Source organism: Perna viridis, chromosome 9 (assembly GCF_037379345.1).
Source record: "Perna viridis isolate PV_CMFRI_1.1 ecotype Kerala chromosome 9, ASM3737934v1, whole genome shotgun sequence".
Classification (NCBI taxonomy): Eukaryota; Metazoa; Mollusca; class Bivalvia; order Mytilida; family Mytilidae; genus Perna; species Perna viridis.
In genome coordinates, this window is record NC_142453.1 from 8,829,247 (window position 1) to 8,854,017 (window position 24,771).

Consider the following 24,771-nt stretch of genomic DNA (forward strand, 5'->3'; position numbering starts at 1 on the left):
TAAACATGATAAATTTATTTTTTCGTTTTTTTTTTCGACCGGTAATAAGGAATACAGAATAAGATATAGTTATATATATAAATTTGAGCCGATGGAGAAGTGTAGCGAATAGAATCGTCATATTCTGAGACGTTTGTATAATATTGATTTGTTGTGACATGCATCATTAATTTGATTCTCTATCCTACATAGTAACATCTAAATGAACTGTCCCGTACTAAATAACATCGTGTACTAAGTTACAGCCCTAGATTTATCCTACGAGGAGGAATGACCCGGCCAGCGAAAGCTATATTTTATATATATAGCCTGGCTAGCCGAGTGATCTAGGGCGCTGGACTTTGTGCAGGCGGTGTTGCCATAGATGTCACAGCAGTACGAGTTCGAGTCCCGCGGAGGGAACGACCAAAAATTTGCATCGCAAATTTGACAGGTGTAACATCGTTGGGAATTTTTCAGACCTTTCTATACGTTTACTTTATCTTCCCTGTATATATATACAAGGTATATGAGTTTTATGCTGAAGAAGGATATCAGTTATTCGAAATATTCAATGTAAATTTTACCATCTTCTGGTGATGTCAAACATATTTAGACGTTTATTTAATCTATTGTTGTTTCACCCCGTAAGAGTGATTTTTTACTTTTATTTAGACGATTGATTAAATATATATATATATAATATATTCTAACATCTGAATTTTTCAGACTTAATTTGATCCCCCAAAAGCTTTTTTCAGGTAATTTGCAATAATCTTAAACTAGTCATCCTCAGTTTAACACGGTGTTAGTGGGCTTTATATTCTTTGCTTTTCTGCGTGTACTTCGTTCGTTATTTTGTGTTAAACGATTTTTTCCCTTTGCTTTCAACTTGGTATCCCCGATGTTGTTTTGTTCAGGGGGTTATTTCATTATTACATTCGGTTTTGTTATTTTTTCTTCTGCACTCATAGTTTCTACTTATGTTTTAATTTTCTTTTTTAGAATTTTCAATGTTATCCATAGTTATTCATTTTTTTCTAGTATCATAGCTCAAACATTGCGAACATTAATAGTTACCATCTTAAACAAGCTTAAGTAGATAATGAAAGGTTTACTAAAGATAATCGGGTTAAAAAGGCCTTAAATATTTGATTCATTTTGTATTAAAATGTTAATTAGCAATGTAACTAAGCAAGGCGGAACCTAGTGCTTTTGTTCTTTCCTTTTCTGTCTTTACGCTATATTAAATGAACTGCAAACAGAACTTTTTTGTTATTAAAATGTTGACTGGTTCTGTTTGCTTTAGACACGCACATTTTTCATTTCTCATTTGATACTGTATGAAACATAAAATATTGAATATTTCGTTTCTAGAATTTATTTGGATTTTGAAAATGGTCAATTCAAAATCTTTATGATATAATGTATGGAAAAGCGATACAAATTTCCTCTAAAATGATTTATAAAGTATCAATTATTTCTTCTAATTATAGAGTTATAAAATTATATTATATTATGAAATTATAATATACGGATTGTTTTCAATCGTTGGTTACAATATTGGATAAATACGACTTAAGGTAGTTTCACACTGAATAAACCGAGTTTTACAACACTCTATCAATTAAAACTTAACACTTAAAATCCTATTACATGAAATTATTTATAAAACTAAGGCGCAAATCTCTAAATATAATTCAATTCATTTCTTCTGAGTTTGTAGCATCAAACTGTCGAAGCATTGTTTAATTGGTTGCTGTTGCACTTCAAGAGGCTGAAATAGAGAAAAAAAAATATAATATAAAAAGTATAAAATATAACAATAAGTCACTAATAACGTTCATCAGAGGCGTGAAAATTAAAATGTTGAGTTTAAATTCAATGACATTTATTTCACCATATTTTGTAAAGAAAAGTGTATGTAAATATGCCCCAATTTGGTACAACAACATGAAGTAAAAGCCATATTTGATATTTTCTCAAAGATTAAAAACAAGTCAGAATGAAACATGTCTAAACCAATCCAATCACGTGTATAATCTGACACTTTCAGAAGTCTCTTTATATCAATTTAAATGGCATTTGAACCTTGAAAACCGAACACCTGCCTAAACCAACCGTTTTAAAGTTCAAAATGGGTTTGGTTTAGACAGTTTTCGCTGTACCATAATGATTTTATTTATTTATTATTATTATTATTATTATTGCAAAAAATTAAAAAAGGATTTGTTGATCCATATTCATCACTTTTGCCACCATTAGGAAGAAAACAAATTATCTTTTTATATGTTCTTGTAGTGAAAGGTCCTGTTGAAATGTCAGGTCTCACTGATCATTTAGCAATTTACAAACGGTATCTATTTTGAGTCGAACACACAAAAGTAATTAAACGAATGTCATATTAACATTAACAATAAAATTAGTTATCAACTGATATTGTTGTAATTTACTAAAACCATAAATGAACTAATCGTCAATAATTTAGTTAATGTAACTTTTCTACCTAAAAGCTAAATAGATGATTTTAGTTTCAAATTTTATGTCTTTTTCTCTGTTTAGAATTATATTTATAGGAACTGTTCATGCAGTTTTTTACGGATTAGTTTTTTTTTTATTATTATTTTTATTTACTACAAATTTCGAGAAATAAACGTTAGAACATATTCCTACTTTCCTTATACTCAATGGTGTAAGAAATTGTAAACCAGATCACGTTTTGTGTGGGACCAGTCTTAAACTATAACATAACTTAAACATGGTGACTTATTATAGGTATTAAATTTCTAGCTTTTCTATTTCGTCTTTCTCGGACTTTTTATAAGCAACTCAGTGGGTGTTTTTCTGGAATAGCAGAGGACGCTTACCCTACCGGTGCACCAGGTGCATGCTCCCAGTTTTAGTGGAGTCCGAGATGCTCATTTGCTTTTTGTTCCTTTGCATTATTTTATTTACTTAATGTTCTTTGTTGTGTATGTCTGTTTTCCATGTTTGGTCTTTGTCCCTAGATAACCTTTTTTTTTATTTCCGGTAGAATCCTGATTCCCTTGATTACTCTTTCGATGGGATCCCCGAATACTTTACAAAAATCGATAATCACCTCTTTACGCATCCGTGTCAATGCTTGATATTTAATCTCTTTATTTGAATTACAGGCTTAAGATGGTAAAGAAATACTTCATTTCTTGAACAAAAAAAAAACGAACTGATCTCAAGTCTGTGATAAAGACCATTAATTCACAAGCATTGTAATACAGGGAAACATTGCGTGTTATCTTTCATGGTAGGAAAAGTCGAGAGCAATTGTCGCGGTGTAATTTAAATGAAGTTCATATAAGGTATGTTTTGAAAACAAATCCTTTGCTAATCTCCCGCTTTGGAAAGTTTTAAGACACATATCTCCCTCGTAAGTATGTTTTATCATTATTTTTAATACTTACTAGTATTTGACTTTGGAATTTAAACGTAAATTTACTTCACTCACGACATTGACCTTGCAAATCTGCTCATAGTCAATACCGGTAACTGATAACAAACCTGTATTTTTTTCGCTGTTTTCTTTTGACAAACTTTATAAATCATGAAAATAAAGATGAAAACACCAATAATGCTACCAATAACACCTGATGACAACAATGCGGCATCCATGGACGTTTCTGCAATGTTTACAATAAAAAAATTCAATTTGATTTGAAGTCTCATTCTTTCATTTCTATATCTTTTTGAGATTAAAATATTTTAGAAGCTGTTTATAGGGCTGCCTTTTATAAAAAAAAAATGATCTTACGGCAATAAAATAAATTGTTTGTGCCACATCGGCCATGTAGATAAAATAGCATACTGTGTCTCTTGAAAGATTCGGGAACTGCTACACCTTACCGAAGCACCTGACTCTCGAGTTCATTCCAGGTTTTTGATGGCGTTCGTGCTGATCGACCCAGTGTGTATTCGTATTGTGTGGTGTTCTTTTTCGTTATTTGTCTTTGTCTTTGTTTATGTGTTAATTTTCGTGTATTTGTCCGTGCCTTTACCCTTTATAAGTACTGTTTTTCATCGTCATAACGGTATTTTCTCTTTTCTTCAATCTAAGTCAACTACATAGCAATCCAAAATAATTTTGCTTGTTTTATTCATGTAGAAAGCCAAGCTAAGATTGCTTTTGCATTTGACGAATAATTATGCATACATTATTGGACTGATGCGGATAATTATACTAAAATCAGGGTAATTGGGTATGATTTAAAGTTTACCTGCCTTAATTACCAAAACAAAGTCAGTATGATAATACAATCGTCAGGTATATTTTCAATGTAAACATTTTGACAATTTTCCCCTTCTTGATAAAACAACAAACTTAAAAAAAATATTGAGCTCCTGTTGTACTCACCTTTGCATGTTGCGCCGTCGTCTCCAAGGACAAATCCTGGGTTGCAAGTGCAGGCAAATGTACCATTTAGATTCACACATTTGTGATTACATATCTTATAATAGTCAGCTGAACTACATTCGTTGACATCTACAATGAATTTTTCAATAAATAAAAAAAAGTCTTTTCCCTGATTTATTTGTTTACAGAATTAACTAATCGTTATTTTTTCGAAAGTCAAAGATCCTATTAATTTGCATTTCCACTAAAAGAATAATTATGAGATACATAAAATTAAACGTTCGCCGCTTAAAAGTATTTTTTATCAAAACAGTATTGTTGTTTTGTTGTATTGATAGGCGAGTACTGGTATGTATTCCATTGCTTCGCTATAAGTTTTATAAGAATTGAAGCGTACGGGATTTTAAGCATGAATGGATCAAAGTAGTTCTGTTCGAACAGATGTTAATTGAACATGATATTATGACCTTTTAACACAGGCACACAGTATTTGGTTGGTTTGGTTTAATTAGAAACGGAAAGAAAATAAAGAAGCAGATCGGAATATACACTTATTCACATATGATTAAATATAATGAAGCAAATAAAGTTTATATCCCCGATTGTCGAGAATTGTCGAGAAATTAGTAACAAAGTTGTCGTTGGTTAATACAACTGGGAAATTAAATGAGTTCCGAGAAAAAATGAATCATACATATTTTCCATGAACGTTTAAGCTCTTCTAATAAAATATTCCGAAAATATATATTTAAATATTTTAATTTCGGATAGGCGCTTTTAAATTTGTGACCTACGTGTATCGGCATGAGAGTCAGTACAAGAAGTTCCTTCCCTTACAGATAAAGCTTTCAATCTTATTAGTAAAAGTATTTCACAGTCTTATACTGGAAATGAGAGGTTACTCATTAAAATACGTGTACAGCATATCGAAATTTGCACTTAATGTGATTTGTAATTTAGTATTCAAATACATAAAGGTGAATTTAATACTATTGAAAATGACGACGAAATGTACATCTGTATGTACAATTGATAAATACATCAACAAGTACACTATTTCTCCTAGTAACGTCACTAAATAAATAAATTTAGACCTTGGCAATCATCAACGGAAGTACTGGCTGTTTTATCTGTTGTGAACCCCTTACTACATGCAAAGCATTCCAGCTGATTCTTCCACGGCTGGAAAGAACCAACGTTGCATGCGATGCAGTCTAGTCCGTTGAAAAATGTACCAGGTGAACATTCTGTGAAGAAAATAACATAAAAATCAACATCTACATTCATGTTCTCTGTCAAGTTACAAGTTATTCCTTGTACTATATTAACTCGAAAGTTCCACAAAAGAAGAGGATATCATCAATTGCATTTCATACAGTAGATAGCATTTCCTCCCATGGAACGCTCCATTTACATTTACTACGTAATTTGATCGAGCGACTGTTTTGATACAGAAAAAAATATTCGAAATTTATATGAAATAATAGATAGCGTGAGTTGATGTATCCCACATGATATTGTCAGTATCAAAAGCAGAATAATTATTATGTTAATCGGTATTCCAATTATTGCATTTTTAGTCATTGTAATGAATATTTAGTTAAAAGGCTACTTTATTACGCCTTAGTGTGCGACTACACATTGTTGTCATTTAAGTAGTAGTATTTATGAAAATCAGACAGGAGGTGATTCATGTATGTCAAAGCACCTCCATATTCACATTTATTTCTAACTCAGTAACTGTTAAAGACCACAAAAGCGGTCATTTGGGTCTTGCATATTTAAGATAAAAATTATATAGATTGTGTATGAAATTGGCACTTGCAAGAGTAAACATTCTTGATTCGGTTTGATTTGGTTGATTTTAGTGGAAGATCAATGTATGGTTTTCTCAAAGCAAAAATCTGAATACAGAGAGGACTATTGTTATTCAAAGGTATAGTATATGTTGACCAAAAAAAAAGATCATTTGTTTGGTGGGGTTTTCTAAACCATAAATTACATCTACGGTGTCTGAATTCTAATTTGAGCTGTACTTTGAAAACGATCAGAAGACATAACAATTACTCTCATGCTTTTGTCAAGTACGTTTGTTTGTTTGTTTGTTGGCATCCTTCTCAACACGGTGCACCACTATGGTTTGCGGTCAGGTTTTCCGTATTATAGCCTGACAACCCCAGCATACAACACGCCAGGGGTACCCCATTCCACCACCTGGGGCACACAACCCAGTTGCTCTGTGGGCAGAGCGCCCTAGCCCCCGGCTTGGGTTCTGAGCACTATTTAGTCGCGCTTTACGACAAGCTTAGCGCTGCTGCAGACCTGTTCTTTTAACACCCGGACCTGTACGGGGCTTGTCAAGTACGAGAGATAAAAAAGTATTTGTGAACCAGATCAAAGAAAAATTACAGATTACCAAAAAATCTCTGTATTATAATTTTTCGATTGGTTTATCAATTAGTTTGTCCTATTATATACAAACAAAATATGATCTGGTAATAACTATCCTTTATCAATTATACTCAGGTAACTTTAATCATCTGATTTAGTTTTTATGTTTTTGATTTACATTTAATTATCTTCAAATTTCACCTTTAACTGTGATTTCAATACTTTCTGATGTGACCTTGGTCACAACATTTGAAGCATCACATGTATAATTTCCTGCATTTGATGGTTGAAGATTCTTAATTGCAAGTTGCTGATTGTGTGCACCAGTCAATTCAACACCATTTAGACGCCATAAGACATTTGGATATGGATTTCCTGTGACCTGACATACCAGATCTACATTATTTCCTGCCAGCAATGTTAGTGTTTTGTCTTTCGTATGGGCAGTTGGAGGTTCTGAACAGAAGATATTGGAATCATTAAACAAACTCAGGAAATCGGAGATGTTTTGTGCAAGCAAAGATGAATCAACAACAGATCTTGATTGATTTTTAAGCAATTCAGCAAATCCGTCTTCCAAATTGGAAATAATTGTTTTTGCTGTTTTTGTTTCATCAATAGTTTCATCACTGAATACTTCATAAAGGACGAAAAAGGAGTACAAAACACAATCTGAAAACCCAGAGCAGTCAGATACATTAAAGTATTGGTTTGTTGTATTATCCATTCCCACAATCCATGGACTTATAAGCGACAGCTTGTTTGCATTCTCTTCCTCAGCCTTCATGAAATCTTCGACAATTCGACTTTCATTTGTCATGCTCGATAGCAATGTGTCGTTAGATGAGGCATCGGTGGAACTCTCAATGGCTATCAGCATTTCTTCCTCTGTCAAATTAAATTCTTGTTGCGCGTATTCAAGATCAATGTCATAAAGTTCCATAACTGAATTCCCGGATTTGGCCCACCGTCCGTCGTGTGTGGTGTTTGAAATACGATCCGTTAAATTAGAATTCTTCATTCTTTCTAAAGTTGTCACCGATTCATTGTGCAGAGACTGCAGTTTTTCTATTGCCTCCAGTAGAAAACCATTTATGTGTGATACCAGCTGACAACTGAACATGAAATAACTTACTCGATCAGAAAACTTTGGTTTAAATTGGACTGATGATTCAGGATAATCAACGGATTCGTTTGAGTTCATCGTTTTAAGAGTTTCATAAATTGTTTTATTCGAAATGCCTCTTTTCTGAAGTTGCAATATGTGATGTACGGTGGTCATTGACGCAAATGCAATTTCCCGCTTTCTCCTCTTACCGAAAAGGTCTCCTATCATTTTTAGGAGTGTTTCTACGGTAGACTTCGCAAAGCGCAGATTGCTCAATAAGGGATTTTTGAAGTCATATTCATAAACAAAAGTGTGCCAGTTAAGACCAAACATTTTAACCTCACATGAAACATCGAATTCCGTCTTATCCACGGTTGTTAGTTCCAAATCAAAATTGCAGTTTCGAACATCAAGTAAATTTTGAAGTCCGTATTTAACAATCAAATTAAAAACATGAAAAGCGGCCCCTAAAATCAACTTGACCGATTCTAGTGCTGCTTTTGCTACTTCAAATCCGATTTTGACTGTTTCTAAACCAATTCTAGCAAGTTCTAAAACTCCTTCAGCAACTAATAGCACCACTCTAGATTTGTCGACCACAAATTGGACAGCAGTGACAGCTGCTTTTGCTATATCAAATGGTATCATAGCCGCTCTGACAAATATTTTCGATGCTTCTAAGGCCGCATATGCTAATGCTCTAACAACGTGACATGCTGCATTGGCTGCATGACATACAAGGTTTGGTATTTTATAGGCACAATTACTCCATTTTAAACATGGATATGAACCGATCCATCCTGAACACCTTCTCCACACAAAACCGCCAATGCAAACTGGTGCGCAATATTTGATTTGGCACAGTCGATCAACATTTTTCTGGGCTTTTGCTAGTCTCTCTAACGCTTTCTGGTATGGCTTTTTAGCATCTTCTAATTTTTGTTTTGCCTTATCTAATGAACGAATTGCGTCTTCAAAGACAGAATTAGCCTTTCGAACTGCAGACTGAGCATCAGACAATTTCTGTTGAGCGCTTGTGAGTACATTCTGTGCGACTGTAAGACCTTTTTGAAGTTCCGTTATTCTTTTGTTTGCACTCTGGCCCGCGTTATTTGCAACTTGTCTTAATCCATCTAAATAGCTGCCTCCAAAACCTCCATTTCCGTTCCGAGCAGGTAGTTCTCCCTTTACACTGAATCGCAAGTCATACCAAGCTCTTCCTATACTAGCAGTCATTGTTAAACGGGCATAAAATATATTGAATATACTACCTTCGGCATAAATTGTCATCTGTCCTTGAGATAATACTACTCCAGCTTCAACCTTCATACTAAGAACGTGTAGGTCGACACTATAAGATAACACGAAATGATTTCGTTTTAAACTACAAGCAAATGATAGAGTCTGTCCTTTTTTCAGCTGTTGGAAAGATCCAAATTTTCTAATCCCTAAAGTGTTTCTAATTAGAAAATAAACTGATTCTTCGTTTCCTAGTAATGAGTATACTTTATGGAATTTAGAGCACTTGCTAAAACTATCAATCGAATGTACGAGCTCGACATCCATTGGCCCAAATATCAGTCCCATAATTGTGAACTCAGAAGAAAACTTGAACCCAAATCCTTTATATCCACCGACAGCTGAAAACATATTTTGTCTTAATGATGAAACAACAGTTTCAACAGACATTTCTATTCTTTGTTGTTCGTCCCTTAAGAACTGTGAAATGTTTCTGGCAGCCTGCGAACTGTCATATTCAATGGCATCTAGTATTTTAGCAACTTTTTTTCTGAACAAAGTAACATATTGTTCCCAAATGTTATTAATGATCGAAACGGCTTCCTGAGGACTGATCACACCGGTGTTCAAAACAGATGTAAGAGTTATAATACTATCATTCGTAGCAGCGTCGACGTCATGAATCAACCCTACTGCCTCGAGTGAAATACTCGATCCAAATTTGTTCACAATGTCACTAGTCAAGCTCCTAAATCTCTCTAGGTAAGACTTCAAATCAATCAGCTCTACAACTGTTTTTATGTCTATTACTTTGTTCGATGTCATATTTGAATCCGTTGTAAGAAATGCATGAAACTTCACGTCCAAATTTAGGAACCACTCCCCTAAATACGGAACATCTCTGAATGGATTAGCATTTATCAGAAGTGATAGGAATAATCCTTCAGGGTTAGCATTTTCTCCACACATGACTCTTTTGTCATGTCCTTGAAAATAAACAAATATAATGTTAATGTTATTTTAAATTTACCTTTTGTCGTTTAATTAGTCATTTCTACGGATACGAATACTAAATTTTGATGTATAATTTTAGGTTAAAAATGGGATTTTTTTAGCATCGAGTAAAATCCAACTTTTATATAAAGATTCCAAAATAGGATATCACTAAATCATTTACATCATTTGCAATCAGCGATAATATCACAAACATGTTTTCAATCAAGTTTGCATGTATAGTATTACTGAATTATAATGAAAAATATGATTCAGGATACACGATATTTGAACATATTTACAAATCAAAAACATTATACTTAGCCAAGGCAGCAATCTAAATTTTAAAGGCTACTTTTAGGAAGAATGTTGAAGAACCTAAAACAGTCAAACTGATTGCTTTTGTCGACAAAAAAGTAAACGGCAGATCAAAGTCAATACATACCACCGAAGGAAAAATAAACATCAATACTGCCTACAACCGCATCTTTGAAGTCAAATACAACTTTTTTTCCGAACAGTGTAAATTTTAAAGTTGGAGTGAAACCTATCTGCTTTATTCGCACCAATCCATTCCATTCATCAACAAAGGCACCGGTTAATAACTGGAAAAATGAAAAAGTATATAAAATGAAACGCATATTACAGTTAAGTACATAAGTATTTATGATAAAACAATGTAAGTCAAATTTAAACAAGTGTGAGATCCCTAATGATTAATTCATTGTGTTCATTCACAGAACAAAATAAAATTCAGGGTTTGCATTTTCAGTTTAAATTTTCAGTTTGCATTTTTGAAAATCAGTGTTTTCTTACATGTTATATTCAAATTCAAGACTGCCCGACTTAACAGTATTATTGTTTTTTGAATAATTGGGAGAAATTTGTGGTTCACATTTCTTTTCGGGTTTATGTGATGATATTGCTTATAGTTCACGTCAACTGAACTATTCAACTCCTATGTTTAGTTACTTTATGTTGTTTGTTGTGTATGTCTGGTCTTTGTATCTGGATTACATTCTTTTGGTTACCGCTATAACCTTGGTTCCGTTGATTACTCTTTGAAACGTTTGTGCTCATATTTAGGAAAATTCGGAATTCACTACGTAATAAATCCAAATAATTTTAATTCAAAAACGCATTCAGGAAAAAAGCTTCCAAATTTAATACCATTTTCGAAGTTCATGAATAAGATACACAGTTTCTTCAATATGAACGTATTTCTATTATGCATATATAATAACTAGAAACAAAAGGAAAATACATCAACCTTTTGTAAATTCGGAACTGTGAAAAACATTTCAATATCAGCTGCAAGGTGGAGTTCATATGATTCCTCTAATTGCTGCCACACTACGTTTGTTTGGAACCATGCATTGGATGTCTTTGGAATTCTTTAAAGCATTAAAAACGAAAATAATAAAAAAAGATTCTTATTTATCATATATTTAAGCAATGTAATCATTGTGTTCCACATATATAAACCATGAGGTTGAATACAAGATCAGACTTGGTATGAGTAAGGCTTAGTTCAACACTGTATACTTCTGTTCCCCATACTCAGTTAAAATTCCGATTTAAAACCATTATACATCGTTGTTTTCCCAAAAAAAGATGGTACACCTATATACAAATATATAGTTCTTGGTAGAGATTACTCATACTTTGTAAAAAATCCAAATCAACGCTACCGACAAAATTCCCCCATATTTCAAAAATAAATCCATACCAATTATTTCATATTCCGATACTTCACCCATTGCATCCAACATTTTCAATTATAAACGGCTATTACAGAACCTCGAGATTGAGGATTTCAAACCAACTGACTGTTCTTGCAAAAGCTCTCCATTCAAATATGGTGTTTCTGGCCACGTCGTTACGGGAAATTTAACCATCATAAACGAATCTATGCGTAATATCCTTTCTAAAGGTCCTAAGTACCGTGAATCATGCTCCATAAATTGGAATTATAACTTTAAAGTTCTTATGGATGCCGTCGAGGACTGCAAGAAAATGGATAAAACGAGAACAAGAAGACATTGATTCTCTGTCAGAGTGGTAAAAGGCCGTGAGGTCTTTAATTTTGAAACGAATGAAAGTTTTAAGTAGGTCAATGAGTGCCAAGGCTACATCAGTTTTCAAAGACCCCGATGTAGCAAAAACATTGTCTACTATACATGAAAAGTATGCTGTCGTACCAGCAGACAAAGCCCAAAACAACATCGTTTTTGTCTGCAAAACGTTTTAAGTCCAATGTTTATTATCAGAGGTAGACGTAGAACATAATAGCAGTGATAAGACCTATACTGCTACCACACTCTCAAAGGAAGAAATTGTGGAAAACCATAAATCTCTGCTATCCTCTTTTGGTCTTTCTACCAAGGACGATGATTGTGATTTACCGTCTATATACTGGATTCCTAAACTCCACAAGAATCCATACAAACAACGTTTCATAGCTGGATCTGCAAAAGGTACCACCAAATCTCTTTCAAAACTTTTAAGTTCTATACTCACAACTGTCAAAGAGGGTCTGCAGTCCTACCACAACACTTGTTACTCCCGTAGTGGTATTAATTCAATGTCGATCCTGAAAAATTCGAAATATCTTTTGGAGACTATCAATTCAAGACTGTTATCTGAATATAATGGCATTAAAACCTATGATTTTTAACACTCTATACTTCTATTCCCCATACTCAGTTAAAATCCCGACTTAAAAACATTATACATCGTTGTTTTTCCAAAAAAGATGGTACACCTAGATACAAACAGACAGTGATTGGTAGAGATTACTCATACTTTGTAAGAAATAATTTCAAATCATCTTCCAAATATACTGAGGAGGAAGTTTACAAAATGCTGGAATTTTTAATCGACAACATATTTGTCCAGTGTGGTGGACGTGTCTTTCAACAAACGGTCGGCATTCCAATTACTTGCTGACCTATTCCTTCACTCTTATGAGGCTGACTTTATAGCTGGTCTGATCCGAAAGAAAGAATACCGTTTGGCTAGATCCTTTGATCTCAGTTTCCGCTATATAGATACATGTACGTATTATCTTTAAACAATCCTAATTTCGGGGATTTGATACATCGCATCTACCCCAAAGAACTTGAGATAAAGAATACTACAGACACTGTGAAGTCAGCCTCATATCTTGACCTACACTTAGAAATCGATGGTAAAGGAAAACTATTGACCAAACTATACGACAAACGTGATGACTTTTCCTTCAGAATTGTCAACTTTCCTTTCATCTGTGGCAAAATCCCTTCAGCACCTGCGTATGGAGTGTTCATATCACAACTCATACGTTATACCAGAGCTTGCCGAAACTACGCAGACTTTTTGTATCGCGCTAAAACACTAACAAATAGGCTTCTTCTGGAACAGGGTTATGTTGCTACAAGATTGAAGTCATCACTACAGAAGTGTTATGGTCGTCATCATGAACTCGTTGATCGTTATGTAGTATCCATCTGCACCATGAAAACTGATTTATTCAACGGGTCATAGTTTTCCTTTCCTCGTTTGTCTACCCCGGACTTGACTTTTTATCAGCAACTCGGTGGGTGTTTCTGGAAAAACAAAGGACGCTTACCCTACCGTTGCACCAGGTCCATGCTCTCAATTTTTGGTGGAGTCCGAGTTGCTCATTTGCTTTTGTTACTTTGTATGTATTATTTTAGTTACTTTATGTTCTTTGATGTGCATGTCTGTTTTCCATGTCTGGTCTTTGTCCCTGGATTACATTCTTATGATTACCGCTATAACCCTTATTTACTCTTTCGAATAGGTTGGACCATATGATTTTATAGTGTACCTGCATAAAAACATAACGAATGAACTCCTTCATATGATTTTTTTTATTTTCAAATCTATCACATGTGATTCTATTCCTTTATATAAATATTTGGTTAATCAAAGATCTAAATTCATTGAAATTATTCTATGTCAATATTTATATGTTAAATATTACTTCTACATAGTTAATTGTTCTCGAACATAAAAAGTATGAAAATATTTTTATGTAAGGAGAGTAGATTTGGTGAAAATTTCAAAGAGATAAAAACCCCACCGGAATGAAAAATGTTTGTTCACGGCCACCTATAGGTCTTTTATGAACAATGAGGATAACTCACACCACTAGGCAGACTGGAGCCGGATCCAAAACAATATTATACACAGGTACAGCGAAAAAGTTGCATAACTATATCACTTACGGATTAGCCTTTGCAACGGTTAGGTCAACTTTTGGATGTGTATTGAGCATTCCGTACTTTGTGAAGAATGTTGCCATAAAATATAGAGTGGACGATATTCGCACGTATATGTTTAAATAAAATATCCATTACATGTTGCCTTCAATCAAACAACGAACCAATAAAAAAGCAAACGAATATAACAATCATCCTCCATTACTACAAACGTATTGATTTTGTGGATTTTGTCAAATTACTATTTTCGCGGATATCAATATCGCAGCTCTTACAAATAATAAGCATTTGATAGTGTTATAAATTAATTTATATGTACTATTTTTCGTGCTTTTCTGTCATTCACAAAAATACGAAAAACTACTACATAATGTACACCGCTAAAATTAATATTTTTACAGTTATACTCACAGATACATGCTGAAATGAAGACCATTCCAAAATTCTATCTCTGTAACTGATTTGTGAACATTTATCTTTTTGGTCAAAGAGAGTCCTAAGCCTATTGGTTTGATGTCAACTCCATACGTACTATACAAGTTGTCAACAAAATCCAACTTCCGAAGAAAATGCCTCGACTCTGGTGGAACCATGAAATGAAACGTCCCTTTACTGTCCTCGCACATCGAAACTATTAAGCAGAACTTATGACCGTCCAAAGGAGAGGGTAGGTTGATGTCATCACCAAATACTGTCAAAACCATATTAGCCCCAAATCTAAAAATACTGTATAATTCCTGATCAAACAATGGTGCGTCACGGCATTCAACAAGAGAGTTAACTCTGCGCCCGTGCAGTAGGTCAGTTTTTAAATCTGTAATTGCCAGTACACTGGAACCTTTCGCCGAGAACTTGAGCCAGTTCGGTATTGAACTGTAGACACCATCAAAAACAGATGGTAGAAACGCTCCAATTAAATCATGGACATCTTTCGGTGTGATTGAAAAAGAGAAACAGTTTTCTGTCCGTTTTGATCCTGTTTCTACTCCATCTACTTCCGTATGTTCTATTGAGCCGACAATAAGATTAATATTCTCCCCTGTTGAAACAACTTTAATTCCCGAAATCGATGCGGGGATGTCGATTCCATTGGCTTCTATGAATACAACTCCAAATGTATACAGAACGCTTGAGTTTGCTTTCAGTTTGTACCAACTAGATGTAGATGACATAAGTATTCGCTCTTGGCCTGTACTACCGCAAGAAAATATTTCAACAAAGCTACATCCTCTAGGAAGCAGCCGACGGGGTATCTTGTGCTTTTCAAAAATATTGCTTGACGTTTCATTTTCTGTGAAATAATCCATAATTATTACAATAACAATAATATAATTAATTAAATAAGTGAATGTCATAACAAAACGCATACCCCATTCGTGCTCCCGGTACATACTCCCAGTCAAATACAACGAGAAAATGGATATGGTAAATATGTCAAAGACATAACAACCCCAACGGGTCTTCAAAATATTACGAAAAACAACTTTAACCACTTTAAACACAGGTACAGTGAAATGGTTTCCCCTATATATTCCAGCAACACGAAAGTAAACTGGAAGTTAAAACGAACCAGAAGGCCAGAAATTCCTGACTTGGGACAGGCGCAAAAAAAAAAGCCGGGGATAAAGAACTTTGGCGTGATCACAACCCTCCCCTTTTAAAGCTGGCCACTTTGAAAAAATATCACACAAAATATGAGTTATAATTCTCATTTAAACAGCCTTTTTATCTACTTTGTTTTCAAAATGATATAGAGCGTTATAAATACTTACATTTTTGATTTTACAAGCATAGTATGCACATTGAAAGAAAACTCAAAATCGGTACGCTTACCATTGCATGTGTCAACAGTTCCTTGTATAATTACATCGTTGTGGCATTTACAATAGTATGATCCTTTCGTGTTTACACAAACTTCTTTACAGCCGCCATTCAGTATGCTGCATTCGTTGATATCTTAAAAGTGAATACAGTCAAACAGAAACAAAATCGGAAAACCATATAGTCTGTCTTCCAAAAACTAACAAATACGATACATGTTGATCGCCCATATTACATGGAGTATATTTCTCTGTCATCTTGCTACGTCAACCAGAATTATATATATTTACTTTCTTATAGTGTTTGAAATGACGTATATGTATTCATATTATTTCAAATGATTTTTACATAAAGATTCGGTTTCTGAAATTAAGAACATTACTTTCAAATTGCTGTTTTCAAGGGAAGTCAATTGGCGGGAAATTTCTTTTTATGAGCAACTCGGCGGGTGTTTCTAGAAAAGCAGAGGACGCTTACCCTACCGGTGCACCTGGTCCATGCTCCCAGTTTTAGTGGAGTCCGAGTTGCTCATTTACTTTTGTTACTTTGTATGTATGATTTTAGTTACTTTATGTTCTTTGTTGTGTATGTCTGTTTTCCATGTCTGGTCTTTGTCCCTGGATTACATTCTTTTGATTACCGCTATAACCTTGGTTCCCTTGATTACTCTTATTTTCATTCAGGCTCCTTATCATTTGCTTATGTGTGCCTTTGATAAAGGTACAATCACCCACAGCGTACGTGATTCAGCTTCTGAATCTGTTTTTGATCTTGAACTTTGTGAGTTTTATGCTCATAAAGTTTTATTAAGTTTTATGCTCATAAGGTTTTATGAGTTTTACGCTGAAGAAGGATATCAGTTATCCGAAGTATTCTATGTAATATTCTGGTGAGACGACTCTATTCGCTACACTGATCCATCGGATCAAATTGATACAGGGAAGATATGTAAATGTATGGAAAGGTCCGAAAAATTCCCAACGATGTTAGAACTGTCAAATTTGCGATGCATACTATAAATATATACTGTAGAATTTAAATTTAATTGAGATAACTCTGTAAATGACACTAAAATACAATAGAAACTGTTGGATTTTAAATGTGGAATGTCTCCTAAGAGCAGATAGATTGGAATGAATAATTATACATTTCATCATAAAGATCCATAAAACAACTTCATATCAAAAATAAAAAATATGTAGCCTTTTATTGGGTGTATCACATATTACAAAATTAATACTAAAATACCAACACAACGTCCATTTCAAATATTTCAGGAGATTTACATTTCATGTTGACCTTTTGGTAAAAGATAAAACACTTGAAACATTTTTTTTGCAATATTAGAACGTATTTTAAAATGCCTTTTACTTTAATATGCTGTAATAGTGGAATAGTTTGTTTTTTGCGTTACTCCTCGAACTGCATGTGTGTTTATCCCCAGTATATACAAATTAATTTAAACAAAGGCATGGAGTTGTAACAGCATTGGCAACAAGATATGGCACACAAGATCTGATCAATTTAATATTATGCGTTTAATGAAGTAGACACAGGATAAGGGCCATTACTCTTTAAATAAGTGATATGTTTGTATCATATTCAATTTGACTAAAGCCTATCAAGCTTTCATTTGAAACAGAATGAAATCAGTCCATGTCACTTTGATGCTTACATATGATTGGTGTGAAATGCTGAATACAAGCGTTCTAATTATTTGTAAGAGTTGTGTCCCTTACCCTGGTCTATCTCAATTACAGATTTCATACCTTGTTCACAATGATATCCGTCGAAACCACTTGTACATTTACAACTGTAAGAATTAAGACCATCTATACATGATCCACCATTCAAGCAGGAAATACCTGTGCAGTCGTCGTTGTCTGAAGGAATGTGTAAAACAGATTTATCTAAGTGTTGTTATCGTTCATATTATGAATGAAATGTAATCAATAAAATAATGTTTTTTCAACTAGATATCGTCCCATTTTTTTTTATTTTCCCTTTTCTTCTTCCTACCTTGTTCTATACTATCTTACTATTGTAAAAAGAAATAATTATTGCCAGAAATTAATGGCACGTGTGCTATTTGAATAAGCAGTTAAGGGTAAAATGGTTAAATTATAATTGTCAATGATTTCATACTTACTTGACTGACAAAGACGGTGCCATATATCAATTTGTCAATTTTTCATCTTATTTGAATGATTGTAGACCGCTGAAATTTATAAAAGGATTTATAAAAGTTGATAAACATACGCAACGACCTATTAAAAACCTCAAATATTTGTACTTTGATTTTATAAGTACCATAAAATCATTACCGTTACATGCAAATCCGTCTTCAGCCAAAGTGTATCCAGGTTTACAACTGCAACTATATGACCCAACAGTATTAACACAATCGTGGGAACATTTTGAAGTGCCGTCTAAACATTCGTTAATGTCTGTAAAATACAAATGTATTCGTTGTTTTTTAACTTATAATATTATATTTTTCATATATGGTACTTCCATTCTTAAAATTACACCAAATAAACGATAAAATCGTTTAAAGATTGTTTACTCTCATTACAAAAAGGGAGAAAGAAATGGAGAAATCGAAAAAGCAATTATACAATACGTTTCTTTCATTAAAGCGTTCATAAACGTTTGCATCGCTTTGCTCATCGCCTGTGATCCTTCTTCAAATCATTGATCCTATCCTGTTAATGTAAATTTTACCCTCATACAAATGAATTTGCTAATGTTTTAAACGATTTTCAAATGTTATTGTACCAATGCATTTGTTCCCGTCATCCCCAAACTTATATCCTTGGTTACAATCACATGTATGACCTCCTGGGAAGTTGACACATTTCTGGTCACAATCACCATTTGACCCGTCGCATTCGTTAATGTCTGAAAAAAAAAAGCAGAAAACATAAATCTTACACATTATTTTCATACATTCTAAATCTCGTCTTGCATATTTAGCTATTATATATTGATAAAATATAAGTATTCTTCAATACCAGCAAAAGTGTACTTATATGTATTAGTTACCGACACAAGTTTTCTCATCGCCTAAAAGTGTATACCCGTTTCTACATAGGCATTCGTAAGAACCCATTTTGTTGAGGCACACATGTTGACAGCCACCATTTTCTACGAGGCATTCGTCGATATCTATAAAAAAAAATTTGAATATGCATATTCCACTGCAAGTAAATACATCTATCATCATCATTATTGTAATTCGTTATTTTTCAAGTAGAGTTTGTATTAGAGGTTTGATTCAACCAATTTGTAAAATCACAAAATAAAGTGCTTTCAAAATTGACTTTGTTATAGGATAAATTATTGGAAATATGATCACTTATGAAGCAAAGAGTGAATGACTGCACAGATTTTTTTTCGTACGCGACTTAAATATCCAAATGTTCTCTTTAAAAGTAATCAATGTTTGATTTTCTGAAAACCAATTTACTTTCCTATTCGTAAAAACTGATCATCTCAATATTTTTCGTCATTTTCAAAATAAATAAAAAAGTTTATTTTTGTGAACGGCGGATTCGAAAATTTTCTTACTCATTTACCACAAAACGTATGTATTATCTTTTAAATTTCATGTAAGTTAATACACTACTTACCAGTACACCCGCGTCCATCGGCGTTCAAAATATATCCATTATTACAACTACATCTGAATGAACCCAATTCATTTGTACACAGTTGACTACAACCTCCATTCTCGTCTAAACATTCATTAACATCTGTAAAAATAAAACATTCAAAATTTCATTCCTAGAAACAAATTTGATGTTTTCCTTATATTGAGGATTAGCATAGTCTGTACATGTGATTAATATTTTGAAATTTAATGTGAAGACGTGAGTTTTAATCAGGAGAGTTTAAAGCACTTTGGAAATCTTTAGACAAGCCCTTCTATAGATTGTCATTTTGAATGCTGTAGTTTGTTTTACTGATAAAACGCTTACATGGCTAAACTTCCCAACGGTAGCTATACTCCATATGTTTCTCTTCTTCATGGAATATATAAATAAACAGATAAAAATCAGAAAGGACTTGTTACATGTCTTAAAATTATATTGTCACTGTATTTTAAAAAGTGCATAGTCTACCTGCCTGCTTCATAGTGATATATGAAATTATGGCATTCATAAATCATCTAAAAATGTTTGTTATTTCTAACAAATTTCCGGTGGCAAGATCATTATGGGTATTCTATCACCTTAAAAATTACGTGAAGAGCTTAGTAGATCGTAATTATTGAAAAATATTACTTACCGGAACATCTTGGACTTGCAAATCCTTGTTTACACGTACAGTAATTTGGTGATTTACAGGTACCACCATTAGCACAAGATGTAGCACCAAAACAAATAGCTGAAACCAGTCAAATAGCATAAAAAATAACAATAAATTTAAATAATGCATTGTTTACGGGACCCATTTACAGCAAACATAGATTTTCCGATATATTAAATATCGATTATTTGAAAAAAAATTACGAAGGGTTTTCAGAGTCATGATTGTGTACATATATGCACACAGAAACACAAATGAAATGCCAATAGGATAATTAATTGAAAAGAGTGAATTATCAAACTAGTTTCACGAATGCCAGATTAAACGAGTGGTCGGAACTTGTTCCGCGCATGACTTAAATGTTCGAGATTTAATGGTACGATTAATTATATTAAGGTGATTCACCACAACTAGTTCATTATCCTATTTATAATCTCTAATCCATTGCTTTTTTGTCAACATATTTTTCCGACGCAGTCGGTATAGTTTCGTTTTTTACCCTTTGACCTTTAAGACGCTCTTTTTTAGTGGAGTCCGAGTTGCTCATATACTTTTGTTACCTTGTATGTTTGATTTTAGTTACTTTATGTTTTTTGTTGTGTATGTCTGTTTTCTATGTCTGGTCTTTGTCCCTGGAATACATTCTTTTAATTACCTCTTTAACCTTGGTTCCCTTGATTACTCTTCCATAGAAACGAAAGTCACTTGATCGCAATTCTGTTTCCCGATTGGCCAAATACTGATAACTTATTGGCGTTCGAAAAAACTGAAAATTGAAATTGCGTGCCACGTGCAATCTCCTGAATGAAATGTTGAAATCAAATTATAAGTAAAGAATAAAATTTTACTGCGTCAGCTTTCTTTTTTTTTTTTTAAAGATTGTACTTGTTTTTTCTTATCGGCGTATTGATACTCGTTTTATTGTTTTTTTGGCAGGAGAAATTTCGAGAGTGAAAATACCGAATTTATTTCTCAATGTGAATAATACAATTTTTTTACACAGGGAACAATCGATAAATCGCTGCTAGTTATTTGATAAACTTAAATATCGTGTTTAATATGTAAGCAGAAGCTTAATATTCTCTTATTTAGGATCAAAAGACTGTCATCTTATACTTTATGCTTGAAAGTCCCTTTATATATAAATATATATATATATATAGAAGGATCTGAAAAATTCCTAACTATGTTAGTACTGTCAAATTTGCGAAGCACATTTTTGGTCGTTCCCTCCGCGGGACTCGAACTCGTACCGCTGTGACATCTATGGCAACACCGCCTGCACTAAGTCCAGCGCCCTAGACCACTCGGCCAGCTAGGCTATATAAAAATATAGCTTTCGCTGGCCGGATCATTCCTCCTCGTAGGATTAATCTAGGGCTGTAACTTAGTACACGATGTATGGTAGTACGGGACAGTTCATCTAGATGTTATTATGTAGGATAGAGGATCAAATTAATGATGCATGTCACAACAAATCAATATTATACAACGTCTCAGAATGTGACGACTCTATTCGCTACACTGCTCCATCGGATCAAATTGATACAGGGAAGATAACGTAAACTTATAGAAGGGTCTGAAAAATTCCCAACGATGTTAGGACTGTCAAATTTGCGATGCAAATTATTGGCCGTTCCCTCCGCGGGACTCGAACTCGTACCACTGTGACATCTATGGCAATTCCGCCTGCAAAAAGTCCAGTGCCATAGACCACTCGGCCAGCTAGGCTATATAAAAATATAGCTTTTGCTGGTCGGGTCATTCCTCCTCGTAGGATTAATATATCACTATATATATATATTCAAAAGCTTACGAAATGGTTGTTTTTAAAGAAAAGACTGAACTCTCATCAACCTAAACTCCTTATGTGTTTATTCGATGATAACTTATGATGCTGAACTAATAAGTTTGGTAATACCTCAAAATTTGTTTATGTCAGTCTGAAATACTATGGAGACTGATATATTTTAACAAAAATAAAACAATACTTGCAATGTACACTTACGTTGGGAACATGTATTTCCGGTGTAACCAGTGCAGCATCTTGTGTTTTTGCAGGCTTTGTAAGTTACATAACTTTTGGATCTGATATCGCAAAATATACATCAAATTAAATAAAACCATGGCAAACGTAAATTTTACTTTATATGTAACATACACTTTGACACTATTAAATCATTTCAATAGTATATTTCGAAACGAACTTAAAAAGGCAAAGACCAAATTAAGTGTTAATCTTAGAAATAAAAGATATTGGAAATGTTCAGTTTAAGTAATTTAAATACATTTTCTATTTACTCCTGTATCAATATATAAAAGAATTCAAATATTCTATATCAATAATTTAAATGGGCTTTCCTAATTACAAATTAATCCTTAATCAGATTGTTGAAGGAGGGTTTTTATTCTAACCTTTCTTTAACTTAAATGCTAGCATTGAAAACTTAAACAGATATATAGTTTACATCGGGCTAATGTATTTGATTGAAGGTGATATATACCTGTATCTACTGCATCGTCCCCAATACATAAAACCACATTTCTCGTAATACTTCTCGGCGTAATACGCAGTCGAGGAGCACTGGTAATAATAATGACAGTATCCAGCTTCTGAAACACTGCCAACGAATGTTTAGTTATACTTCTGAATATATACTCGGAAGAGAAATAAATAAATTATTTTTGATGTTGTTGTTGGTGTTGTTGTTATTTTTCTGTTGTTTTGTTTTTTGTTTATGCATTATTTGATGACACACAGAAAAGTTATTATGGGTTCAGATTTTTTACAAAATGACAAGTTTAAAAGCGAAAAGAATCATCTTTTTCTCGATATTTAATTCCCACCAAAAGCAAGAAAAAAAAACAAAAACAGAAAAAAAAGACTACCTTTTTAAGAGAAGCTGAAACTGAATTACCTGAAGGAAGCCACGATTGTAACAACTGTAAGCGAGATGAGCATATTCACGGATATCTCCTTCACAGTTAGATTGAGTATACTATTTCGCTGTTTATATATGCAAGGAGAATATTGATATATACCTACTAGGAAGACTTCCTAGTCGTTGATTGGATCAATCTCTACATGTATTTGCAAATGCACTCGAATATGCTTATTGTTCTTTAATACAATAATACATTTTCAGTAGATTTAAATTTTTACAATACATCAAATGTCACGTACCGCAGCAAATGTACAATTATCAAGTGCTATTGGAAAACAAAGACAAAAATAGTACATTTGTTTTCATTTTCAAAGTTAAAAGATATGTCATTGCGACTCGAACAATAATAATCCGCCTTTTTTTATTTGTGATTGGTGTACATTTTATGTGAGAAAATTCTTTAGCCTGTTTTAATTATAATTGATTTAAACTCTCAGAAATGTTTTACCGTTTAAAGAATCGTGCTTTTGTAAAAAATAATATGAGGCAGGTTTTAATCTGTGCGAGGACAAGTTCGAATATATGGATATAATTTTTAAAAATCTTGTCACTAAATGTCCCCTCATGTCGCTTTTTTCAGATGATCGGTGACCGGTTTTATAAGTATCTAAATTCAAATGATTATTTAAGATCTGATGGTAAACGATTTGTTCTGTAAAGTGTAGGAAAATACTGAACTTTCGGTAGCTTGGAAAGGCGTGACTTTCTGTCATACTAAAATCAAGCGCTCAGTGCTTCTAAGCTATAATTTTATTTAGCATTTAATACTGCTATGAGGACTTCGTCCTCTATAATGAAGTTTTCAATACACGACGAAGTAATCAAGCCCTATTTGTTTAAATTACTTTCTACAGAAACGTTTATTTGTGGTTTTAAACTACTTTAAGACAAATGTAAGAAGAAATACTATAGGTGAGCTAAAACTAAAATAACCCCGTTTCAAATGAAGTTAAATTTTGATTACTTCAGTTGAATTAACTTCTTAAGTTCTCCAACAATTATTGTTTTCCGTCATGTTCCTCTAACTATTACCCCCTTTTCATAAAAATCACTGGAGCGGCTTAGGGTAAAAAAAGAAAAAGAATGTGGACTTACAAGTGAACGGTCAGACACCCACGGTGATTCCTATTTGCCCCCTATTTTTGTTTAACTCCTAGAAATTGAGTTTTTAAAGTTTTCCGCATCATGTTGTCAACCAGAACGCCGTTGCAACATTTTTTAAAGTTTTTTTTATAAAATGCAAACTTGGCTGTATTGAATAAGATATATCTTGAGGAAAATATTGATATATTATCAACCCAGATAATGCTTTAGTCAATTTAAATGCATTTCAAATATTTATCAGTACTAATTGTACAATAAATAAAACAA

General features: G+C 33.3%; 1 protein-coding gene across 1 annotated transcript; it reads right to left on the reverse strand.

Moving 5' to 3' along the window:
• Nucleotides 1-1,326: 1,326 nt before the first annotated feature.
• Nucleotides 1,327-23,461, reverse strand: LOC148606572 (uncharacterized). Its single transcript, XM_088545179.1, has 18 exons — nucleotides 23,374-23,461; nucleotides 22,960-23,076; nucleotides 22,464-22,543; nucleotides 20,435-20,533; nucleotides 19,777-19,899; nucleotides 19,190-19,312; nucleotides 18,923-19,045; nucleotides 18,469-18,591; nucleotides 17,914-18,027; nucleotides 16,157-16,279; nucleotides 14,735-15,614; nucleotides 11,368-11,491; nucleotides 10,543-10,702; nucleotides 6,959-10,090; nucleotides 5,461-5,613; nucleotides 4,367-4,495; nucleotides 3,517-3,635; nucleotides 1,327-1,756 (listed from the first exon to the last, which is right to left on the reverse strand). Exons 1-18 carry the CDS (start codon nucleotides 23,415-23,417, stop codon nucleotides 1,685-1,687), a joined length of 5,838 nt encoding a protein of 1,945 aa, XP_088401305.1. The 5' UTR covers nucleotides 23,418-23,461; the 3' UTR covers nucleotides 1,327-1,684.
• Nucleotides 23,462-24,771: the final 1,310 nt, after the last annotated feature.

Coding starts and splice junctions, on each gene's coding strand:
- LOC148606572 (XM_088545179.1), bottom strand. CDS start 23,417: ATGCTCATCTCGCTTACAGTTGTTACAATCGTGGCTTCCTTCAG. Junction 23,077..23,373: donor ACAATCGTGGCTTCCTTCAG/GTAATTCAGTTT, acceptor ATTCGTTGGCAG/TGTTTCAGAAGCTGGATACT. Junction 5,614..6,958: donor TATTGAAATCACAGTTAAAG/GTGAAATTTGAA, acceptor TTTTCTTCACAG/AATGTTCACCTGGTACATTT.